This window comes from Doryrhamphus excisus, linkage group LG9 (genome assembly GCF_037039965.1).
Source record: "Doryrhamphus excisus strain RoL-2023G ecotype Guam linkage group LG9, RoL_Dexc_Guam_v1.1, whole genome shotgun sequence".
Taxonomy (NCBI): Eukaryota; Metazoa; Chordata; class Actinopteri; order Syngnathiformes; family Syngnathidae; genus Doryrhamphus; species Doryrhamphus excisus.
In genome coordinates this window covers 18,293,374-18,303,835 of record NC_136365.1, presented here as the reverse complement: position 1 = coordinate 18,303,835, position 10,462 = coordinate 18,293,374, and the positions used below count along the sequence as shown (strand labels likewise).

Genomic DNA, 10,462 nt, shown 5'->3' with positions numbered 1-10,462 from the left:
CCCGTCAAGTACTGCTGTGTACGTGCATGCCTTCATGAGCACACGCACGCCATCACACACACACCGCTGCTGTAGAGAGTCCCAGCAATGAATGGCTGCCTGCGGCGCGGCGGAGGGACACACTAAGCAGAACACGCGAGCTTCCCTGGTCCTCCTTGTTTCCTTCCTCCGCCAAGAACCACTTTCCAGCGGCCGAGGGGGTGAGTGAGCACTATCCGAGTAGCACGCACAGGGCGACGGTTGGGCCTCGCTGTGATGCCCTGTGGAACTCTGGTTCTTTTTTCATGGTGGACTTCTTTTTTTTCAGGACAGTAAAGTGAATGGTAGGTGATGAATGTCGTGTTGAAAAGCGAGGGGAGGTGGAGTGAAGAAGCCATTGTTGTTTTTAATTGTTTAACAGCACAGAAGTTGAGCTAGCTGCTATGGGGGGATGGGCCAATGGGCAAACTTTAAGCACCGACTCATCGCCGCGGGTTAGCCACCCCTCCTGCCGCTTCAATACCCCTGGTGAGGGGCTCCATGAGCCCTTCTTGCCACATGCCGGAACTTTCCAAAAAATACAAATTCTTACAAGAATTAGCGCTTATATCGTAATAAAATTGTCACCGAACGCAATTAATTATCCTTTTAATGTGATAAAGTTGCATCCAGACTATCCAATACTCCTGCCCGCTTGCCTCGCCATGCCGGTCGGACTTCGTCTTGTCTGGCCCTCATTGGCGGTGCGTTGTGTCCCGGGATGACCTGTTGATGTCTGCTGAAGATGAAGCTCCGTAATCGATAACGAAAAGGGCGAGTTGTGTTGATCCACTTGAGCATTTTAATCAATGTCAAGTAACCGTGAGAAAGAACAATTTAGAGGAGGAGGGGGCAGCGGCGTGTCCCCTATGAAGCGGCTGTGTCTTTCGGCGCGATGCGAGGACAAGGAGGAAACCCGGAGAAGAAGCTAGCTGCTTTTATTTAAACATTATATCTGTATATGTTCAGTGCTTTTTGATTAAAAGGAACAATATGGACGTAAAGTAGATAATATTTTTTATGGTTCTTGGTCGTTTTCGCTGTGTCGTCGCCGCCCCCCTCCGTCTTTCCCTCCCTCCCGCCTGCCCGGCCCGGGCCAGCCGAGGACTCCCAAATCCTAGCGGGCATCGCGGCTGGCACACGGCGGGGCACCGTGAGCTCTCTCTGACCTCGTCACTGGTGGTTTTCCCCCCACCTCCCTCGTCTCTTCCCCGGTCGTCTGTCGGCGAGACACCGGCTGTGCTCGACTTCCAAGTGAGATCAATTGATTTTACATTTATGGGTTAACTTTCCTTTCTCGGCTCCAGTCCGTCGGGGGCGGGGGGAGGTTACAGCAAAGCCTCATTTTGGTTGTCGTGTCCCCGCCACTGAGGTGAGGCCACTGACGTTGCCGTCCAGCCAGCCATTCGGGGGTTTGGTTTTGTAAATGTGACTTAAATGTGCCAGCTTCATGGAATTGTATGCATAGGTTATGTAGGTGTGGTGGTAGCACTTAGCTTTAGCTTGCTACATGCTAATAGGCCAAGAAAATGGTGACACTCACAGGAAGTGGACAAACTTTAAATGCCAAAATGTAAGCAAACGAAATTAGGTATGTAAAAGATATACCGTGAATTATCGGTAATGGTATGGGGAACGGGTAAGATTAAGTGAACTGTGCTTCTTCCTACTTCTTTTCAGACATTTTGAATTGTGCAAATGTAAACAAATTAACCATACTATACATTTAACATCAAGTGATTGATGCAGTGGTTCGCTTGCATTGCTTTGGCCTCTGTAGTGCGTCAGCATGTGTTTTAAATATTGCAGACTTTGTGGCAGGGTAAGTCAGTGGGGTGGGGGTGGTGGGGGTGTCAGTGTCAGAGTGTTTAATGGGGCACAAAGGGGCCACAGTGCAAAGGTCAAGTAGCGGCAATTAACTTCCCTTTATGCTTCCTGGATGTCGTGGTGACCCCCACTGACCCGCCAGGAGGAAAAAGGTGGCGTGGCGTGTCGGGTGTCATTGGGTGACATCTCAATGCTCGCCGGAGTTTTAAAGTAGATCCTCGCCTGCATCGTCTCTGTTAATTCTATATTCTATAAGACCTTTTGTGCAATGTAAAATTCAATCTTAAAAGTGTGTTATCAGCATTCATTCTTTAATAGGCACAATGCTTGTTGTCATGGCAACTGTCTGCTTATTATTCATGCAACGGTGCATATTTACACCTGGAAGCGACACAGGCGTCTTATTGTCGGAAGCGCCGTCTGTTCACTTGCTCACTTGAGGCCACGCAAAGTGCAAATGTCACATGGTGTGTTAATGGGGGATTTTCACCTCTTGTAGTACATTTTGGCATCTGTTTCAGGGGTCAAACCCAGGCTTTTTCTACACGTATATAAGCATGTCAATGTATGGATTGCTATCTTATCTTGAGGCTTGATTATGTGATTGTACAAATGAACATTGAAAGTAATATTTATATCTGTAATTACTGCTATATTCAGTATTAATTTATACCGTGTTTCTCTGTGGCTGTGCTGATTGTTTTGGGGTTTTTTCTAGACAAGAGGTGTTTAAAGTTCAGCTTCGGGGGGCCATTTGCATCATGCATCTCATTTTTAGTGTGTTGCAGCATATTGTAAATACAGATGTATACACTCCTTCCCATCAGAAAAACACCAAACATATGACGGTCCGTGTAAAGTTGTTTTGTGGTCATGTACCTGCACCCATAAATGAATTAAAAATGTAATTTTGGTCTTTAAACTTAAGACCCACTCTATAGGGTTGTCATGATAACAAATTATAACAACATAATAAATTAAACAAAGACAATGAAAATAAACTGGACTGTCTCTATTAGCAGAAATTGCACTTAAAATAGGTCATAACTCTTCCATTTTCTACACCGCTTATCCTCATTAGGGTCGTGGGGGTATGCTGGAGCCTATCCCAGCTGACTTCAGGCCTCTCGTACACCCTGGACTGGTCGCCAGCCAATCGCAGGGCACATATAGACAAACAACCATTCACACGCACAGTAAAAAATTAAGTTAAGAAAAAAGTATGCCAATAAAAAGCATACATGCAGTTATGTGGTGTATTGTTGGACTAATATAAGGGCTCATATTTGAGCTGGACCACATATCTGTGCTCATTCCTCACTTTTTTTTAATGTGTTTTGTTAAGTGCTGCTTATCTCGCCATGCTTCCCATTTTTCTGTATGCAGACACTTTGGATCTGGACTGTCTGCAGTGCGTAGTAGTGACAGTAGTGAGAACTTATCGTACACACTGCAGACGCCCACCAAGTGCCGCTAACAAACATTACCATTAAAAGCACCAAAGCACGCAGAATGTGTGAAGACAGGAAGCTGTAAAATGGAATTGAATAGTTCCATTTCAATATGCGGTACGAGAACTATAAATAGGCCATGTTTACTGTGACACGTAGTCTTATTTCCACTTGCCTCCCAAATAATTAGCTGCTGTAAAGCTAACAAATTCATTATGACAAAGTGCCAATGCCCCTTCGTCCTCGATGTGGCACTCACGTGGGCGCCGGGCACAGGTCCAGCTCTCGTTTAGCTCGCTTCTCTCAGCCCAGTCTCACATTCTTTTAATGAGGAGTTTGCGTGTGAATTTTTAAACAGCGGTGGAGCTTTTTGGCAAGTGAGGTGCATCAACGCCATGTGAATCTTAAATGAGCAGCAATAATTCATATAAATGTTAAATGTTATTGTTTGCATTGCATTCAGGGGAAAACACCAAGGATTCATACTCGTACAGCAGGAGCATTCTCCACCGCTTTTGTTGACATAAAATTTTTCATACCTAAAGGGATAATTTCTGTGAAAAATGGGTTTTATTGACATGTGTTGTTAATTTAATCATTATTACTAATCTGTGTGATACAACAGCAGCACCTTAACAACTACATTAAAACGTGCACACAGACAACCACATGTCGGCAGATTTGTGAATTTTTGGTGAATTTTTTTTTGTTTTTCTCTGAAAATAAGTAATGTGAAAGAGTTTGCTCCTTCCTGAGTTAACGGTATGAAAACGTTTGGGTACCATTTGTAATTTTCAAGATTTTCCTTTATAAATGACTGGTTGTTGGGATCAGCCATTTCAGTTCTATCATACAGCAGACAAACACAGTAGCCACGTTTACATGGACCCAAATAGTCCAATTCCATTCAGGTTATTTGCTCAAACGGAAAATGTAACCTTTGTATACACCTCATTCCGAAAGAAAAGTGCCAATCCGAATGAATGTATAATCGGATTCACAGGGGTGGAATATTCCTTTCCCCAATCCGATTGAGGTATCTTGTACCCGCTCAAACGGAAAGTTGTCAGACTGCGTTTTTCTTTGTGGTGTTTTTCTTCTTCTGTTGTTTATTGACAGTTGGCAAGCAGCTTTTGTGTGCATTAGCGCCACCTGTGGAACAGAATCTAAACCCTTCTATACGCCATTCGCCAGTTTTTACGAAAGTTTTATTAAAAAAAATCTATATAAAACATGTGCCGAGCTTAATTATTAAATATTAATATAATATATTATAATATATTAATATAAAGCTTGAACTGTTCCCGGGTGCGTTCTTTCAGTGAATGCTGAGATATGACGTAACACGCAGCTCGAGACGTTCTTCGATTTAAAAAAAATGGAGGCCAGCAATCGGCACTGGACTGCTGCGGAAAGTTTGTTTTTGATTCAAACTAAATTTCAAGATTGGACGAACAAAAAACTGGTAATACGAAGTTATTCCAACAAGTGAAAGAAAAACTCGAGGAAGTCGGTATCACGTGATGTTGGTGTTTATGCTTTACTGCGCATGCCCCATTGGCTATTCTGGTTGATTATAGCGGCGCATGTAGACACGCGATGGGAATATTCCTTTCCATGGATACCATTGCTTTCGGAAAGGTCAAAAACTCATGTAAACGTGGCTACTGCTCAAGAATCGGTGACAAAGCTGAAATGTATATAACTTATTAGCATGTCTACATGTGTTCCTTTGCAAAATATCAACGTAGCAAAGTTGCATCCTTTCATTTTTCACTGTGTGGCCCTTGCTGGAAAAAGTTTGGACACCCCTGATCTATAGAGTACAACTTTGGTCTTGTGTAAAATGATAGCAGGATGAAAATATCCTACTTTATGTGTCGTTGAAACCAAACTAATCTATTATTAAGGACGGATTATTTCATGTCTGGTTGAATGTTGGTCCACTTTTGATCACAGCTTGTTGTGATGCGTTGCTGTGACGGTGAAATAGACGCGTTATATAAGCGACTTTGTTTTGACCGAGCAGTGGGAAAGAGAAGTGGGCCAGAAATCATCCGAACACTCATTTTGAAGTGGTGCAGTAAGGTAAAAAAAACAAAGCCATACCCCAAAAATGGACTACATTTGGGGTTTAGAAGTCCGGTTGTTGACTCAATATTGAAGTCTTTAAGGGACACAAAGGGATTTTTCTCACATTGTTGTGGACTCTCACAGACCCCGTGGTGCTGGGCACAGCGTTATGGCTCAGACGCTACAGATGGCGATCCCCAACTTTGGCAACAACGTCCTGGAGTGTCTGAACGAGCAGCGTTTGCAGGGACTCTACTGTGACATCTCTGTGGTGGTCAAGGGACACGCCTTCAAGGTCAGACTCTTTCCTAAGCCAATTGTGTGAATGTTTGATAACAAATAGTTTATGTTCTTAGGGCGGCGTTGGCGTACAGTACATGGTAGCGGGACGGTATTTAAAGTAATGTGTGCACGAGATCTTTTCCTCTTTTTCATATTGTTGTCCCTGGTAGAAGAGCTAGAGCGGCACGCCTGCAGAGAGCCTGCATTGCTCATTTTCCCAGAGTTCAGTCGACCAAATCGCTTTTTTGAAGATGTACAGTCGAGTTTAATTAGTCCCTCAGTGATTGCAGTGCAAGTCAGTTGGTGAGATAAGAAAATAAATTGCCGGAGTCCTCATTTGAATGTTTTTCCAGCAGTCCAACGCAGCCTCCCGACTCCTCTGTCAGGAGCTTCGGGTGTAAAAGTTTTAAAGGTGTCGTTTATCTCTAGAGGGGCAATTTAATTCACAGCCAGCAGTAATACATCAGATGCCGTAAATAAAATGCAAAGATAACAACAACAAGAAATAATTATTCTCAAAAGTACTTTTGCCCTACACTCCTTAGGCGCACCGTGCTGTGCTGGCCGCCAGCTCCTCGTACTTCCGGGACCTGTTCAATGCTGGCGGGAAGAGCTCGGTGGTGGAGCTGCCGCCCGCCGTGCAGCCACAGAGCTTCCAGCAAATTCTAGCCTTCTGCTACACGGGTCGCCTCAGCATGAACGTGGGCGACCAGTTCCTGCTCATGTACACGGCCGGCTTCCTCCAGATCCAACAGATCATGGAGAAGGGCACAGAGTTTTTCCTCAAGGTACGAGCCAAAAGGAGGGACTGGGATCGGGAAGTGGATTGAAATGTAAATGTGTCCTCTGCTTCCGCAGGTCTCGTCCCCGAGCTGTGACTCACAGGGTCTCCACACGGAAGAGACAGAGCCTCAGAGTCCGGTCACACCAATGGTGGGAGGGGCCGGCGGGCCCCCTGCTTCTGGCAGACCCGCCTCTTGTCTGACACCCCTCCCCTTGGTGCACAAGGTCAAGACGGAACAGACGGCCGCCACACCTCAGCCTCAACAGGTAGACCTCCTCACTTCTTGACGTACTTCTTCCTGTAGATTCTATTTTTAGCATTTTGGCTACGAGTGTATGAGTGAGCCTCCACATGCAGGAAAGAAAAAGCTTGCTGTATCTGGCAACTTTGTACCGCCACCTCCAGGACTGGAGTGGAACAGTAAGATTGTTCAATCCAATGAAATGATCCGTTCTCCGCAGACGGAGGGATTCCCCTACTCCGTGGTCTGCATCCCGGTGGCCAAGCGACTGTGGGAGGGGGGCAACCGCGACGGTGGTGGCGGCTCTGGAGCGGGAGGCGGCCAAAGGAAGGCTCCTCGCTACTCTTCCTCGTCATCCTCTTCATCATTCTCCTCCAGCACCGCTACCCAGGAGTCGTCTGGGCAGGGTGCTCTGGCCTCCAATGCACCTCTATTGCCTGGTGGGGGCGGAGTCAGCAGTAACCCCAACAGCAGCAATAACGGCAGCGCCGCCGCCACTACCACAAACAACAACAACAACAATCAAAATGGTGGCACCCCTGAAGGGACGAGTCCGGGCACGTTCAGCCTGTATACAAGCGACTCGCCCATCAGTTACCACGACGACGAGGAAGAAGACGAGATGGCCGATGAGAGCGCCGAGGAACAGTACAGACAAATCTGCAACATATACACCATGTACAGCATGCTCAACGCCAACACTGCAGGTCAGAACTGTTTGATATTATTGTTGCACCGTTAGATTCCGGCCCATATAGTTGGTGGGTAGACAAATGATTTTTTTCAGATTAAAATGAACAAAGCATTATTAGAGCCCTGTAGACATGACAAAACACGACTATAGTCACATTTATACTCTTTTTATTTACAACATATTGCACAACTGCAGGGTCTTGAGACACATGCTAACTCACAAACTAGAGAGCTAGCGACCTAAACGGTAGCCTTCAAGTTATTTCCTTTAAACTTAAATAGCCAAAAACTTACCACTTCCACACGGATAGGGAGGATAACTATTAACAGTTATTTAACCTTTAACATGAACATTAATCAAATGTAATATTTTTTTCTGGGTACATGATACCATACAGCATCCATATCAAACTTGCGCGGGCCGCACTAACAAGGCGGGGGCCTCAAACTAGTGTCCTGCGGGCCACGTGTTTGAGACCCCTGACCTAAGACATCGCTCTCAAAATCCAATTTGAAAACCTGTCTAATTAAGTGATGGATCAATGTGGTCCAAAGAACCAGAAGGAGAACCTTTCCTGTACAATCCGGGGTCCGCTAACTGCTCATTTCGCCCCTCAGCAACCGGGGAAAAGGTGGAGGCTCTCCCAGACGCTGCCCCGGACTCGGGTGGTGGCCGGGGTGGCAGAGGTGGACGAGCCAGACAGGAGCTGGCATCGCTGCCGTCGGAGCTCATCAGCCAGATTGGCAACCGCTGCCACCCGAAACTCTACGAGGAGGGCGACCCCGCCGAGAAGCTGGAGCTGGTGAGCGGCACCTCGGTGTTCATATCGCGCGCCCAGCTCATGAACTGCCACGTTAGCGCCGGCACACGCCACAAAGTCCTGCTCAGGCGACTGCTCGCCGCCTTTTTTGACAGGTGAGCGGCAAACCGCACCCAAACATTTAGCACTTCCTGTTTCTGATCCTAATTGAATGGTCGGGAAGTTCACAGTGTTTTCTTTCCACAGGAGCACTCTGGCTAACAGTTGTGGTACCGGCATCCGCTCATCAACCAATGACCCGAGCCGCAAGCCGCTGGACAACAGAGTGCTGCACGCCGTTAAATGTGAGTCACCTGACACTCCGTAAATTTCACACCGCCACCATTTTCATCCATTCTTTGTCTCCACCTCCTTCCTTCAGTCTACTGTCAGAACTTCGCGCCGAGCTTTAGAGAGAGCGAGATGAACGCCATCGCCGCCGACATGTGCACCAACGCTCGTCGCGTGGTCCGAAAGAGCTGGATCCCCAAACTCAAACTCCTGATGGCCGACAGCGACGCCTACTCCACGTTTCTCGCCGACAGCGTAAAGATGGAGGCCGACGGGCTAGGCGGAGAGCAAGGCTTTGATGCCGCTTCCTTGGATGCCGTGGCGGCCGCCGGTGCCAACAGTAACGAAGCGGGCGGGGGAGCAGACACCCTCCAAGGGGCGGGAGGAGACGGCAGCACTTTGTTTTGAGTGAGTGAACTGACCAATATTTGGACAGATGGGGGGGAGGAGGGGGGGAAGAACAGCGATGAGGTTTTTCTGGTGTCGCTGTTTCTGTTGTTTGGGGATTTTTCTTTCCTTGCTTTCTATCTTCGCCGACGTTTACTCGCTTGCCTCGATGTTGTCCCTCCCAAAGTGTCCGTGACAGGAGGTGGCGCCCCCCCCCCCCCCCCCCCGAGTCTCGCGCGCGCCCCCGAGTCTTGCCCCCCCACCCTTCTGCATGACGTCATGGAGGTTCCTCTCCTGCCAAAATCTGACATTCCCGGGAGAGGTGTGACCAAGTCACATGTGCGCTAACACTGTTGCTGTCATACTGAATGTACAAGCAGGGGTTGGGGGGGGGTGCTTCACCTCGCCCCCACCCCTGCTGACAAGTCCAGAAGAACGACGCGAGTTTGTTTACGTTAAACTTTGTTAAACAATGTTGGTCAAAGACCTGCGCTACTTCCTGTCCGCTGAGATCTGCTGATTCCTCAGAAATGTTTAACAATCCAGAGTCGGGGTTAGGTGGGTGGGGGGTGGGGGTGGGGGTGGATTTATACCCTTTTTAATGTAAAAATCCTTCTAACAAGGCATAAGAAGCCATGCCAGCAAGTCCAACCTTTTGTTGATGAGGTTAGGAATCCCATTTTAGATTTCTACATCAGCGTTGCCATAGAAACCAACTTCTCTAAGTCTCACAAATACACAGAACCTCATTTTCACCTCTCCAACATGTCAGCTTTTGTTCAAGGAGACGTTTGGTTCTGTTGGAACATTCTGCTGCGTTGACTCGGGCTACTTTGAATACTTAAAACTTTAAATATTTGGACGGTAAACGTCAAGCACCTTACCGTGCGGGGTGGCATCCCGAGTGTTGCTGTCAAGTGTCGGACTGTTTAGCGTCACTGTCGTCTTTTGGACTATTGCCGCTAGTTAAACTGTCAAACTGAGCCAAACAGTCACCCCCCCCCCCCAAAGTAAACCTTGAAGGCGCCGTCCAATCGAGACCAGTGTTTTTTAAAATGTGTATATTCAGGCTAGCGTTATTTAAAAACAATATTTGAGGTACACTGTTTTTTTTAATATTTAAATGTGATTTCAGAGGCTTTAAGGCAAAGGACCCCCCCCCCCCCATATAAAAATGGTACGACCGCAACTTACTGAAACAGAACCCACACTACTGCCACATCAGAATCGTTAGTAGAACATCTGCCTGTGCCTTTCATACAGAGAGCCCAGCAAAAGAGCAATATTGCCGTACCCGAATACGCTTTCAATGACTGCATCCCCACAATTAGATAACGACGTCTGCACCTTCTCCCCTGAAACCAGAGCGGCGTCTTTTTAAGACAGGCTTTAAAGGGGACGTGGGGGTGGGGGGCATGGGGGGGGGCTTCCCACGGGCAGTTTTCACATTTTTATTTGTTGTCTAAACCTGCCACCTTGTTAAATCAGACGTATTCGCCATTGCCGACAGAGGGAAGACGAGGACAGGACAGAGTGACCCCCCCCCTCCAAAAAAAAAAAAACACGAGCAAGGCTGGGGGGGTTATACGTACACAATGTATATGTAATGAATGCG

The 10,462-nt window shown here is 47.1% G+C and overlaps 1 protein-coding gene across 3 annotated transcripts; it reads left to right on the top strand.

The window, feature by feature from the left end:
• The first annotated feature begins 4 nt into the window (after positions 1 to 4).
• On the top strand, positions 5 to 9,058 carry nacc1b (nucleus accumbens associated 1, BEN and BTB (POZ) domain containing b). Of its 3 annotated transcripts, none has more exons than XM_058065297.2 (8): positions 5 to 200; positions 5,514 to 5,664; positions 6,197 to 6,439; positions 6,510 to 6,701; positions 6,897 to 7,383; positions 7,988 to 8,285; positions 8,377 to 8,474; positions 8,552 to 9,058. In XM_058065297.2, the coding sequence occupies exons 2-8, from the start codon at positions 5,539 to 5,541 to the stop codon at positions 8,866 to 8,868; spliced, it is 1,761 nt and encodes a 586-aa protein (XP_057921280.2). In that variant the 5' UTR covers positions 5 to 200; positions 5,514 to 5,538; the 3' UTR covers positions 8,869 to 9,058. The 3 variants fall into 3 exon arrangements, with proteins under 3 accessions (XP_057921280.2, XP_057921278.2, XP_057921277.2); XM_058065295.2 differs by having other exon boundaries at positions 5 to 323; XM_058065294.2 differs by lacking the exon at positions 5 to 200 and adding an exon at positions 346 to 1,272.
• Positions 9,059 to 10,462: the final 1,404 nt, after the last annotated feature.

What these genes read in the sequence shown, in the direction of transcription:
- nacc1b (XM_058065297.2), top strand. Translation starts at nt 5,539, where the DNA reads ATGGCTCAGACGCTACAGATGGCGATCCCCAACTTTGGCAACAACGTC. An exon ending in TCAAGGGACACGCCTTCAAG is followed by an intron (nt 5,665 to 6,196) that starts GTCAGACTCTTT and finishes TACACTCCTTAG; the next exon opens with GCGCACCGTGCTGTGCTGGC. An exon ending in CTCGCCGCCTTTTTTGACAG is followed by an intron (nt 8,286 to 8,376) that starts GTGAGCGGCAAA and finishes TTCTTTCCACAG; the next exon opens with GAGCACTCTGGCTAACAGTT.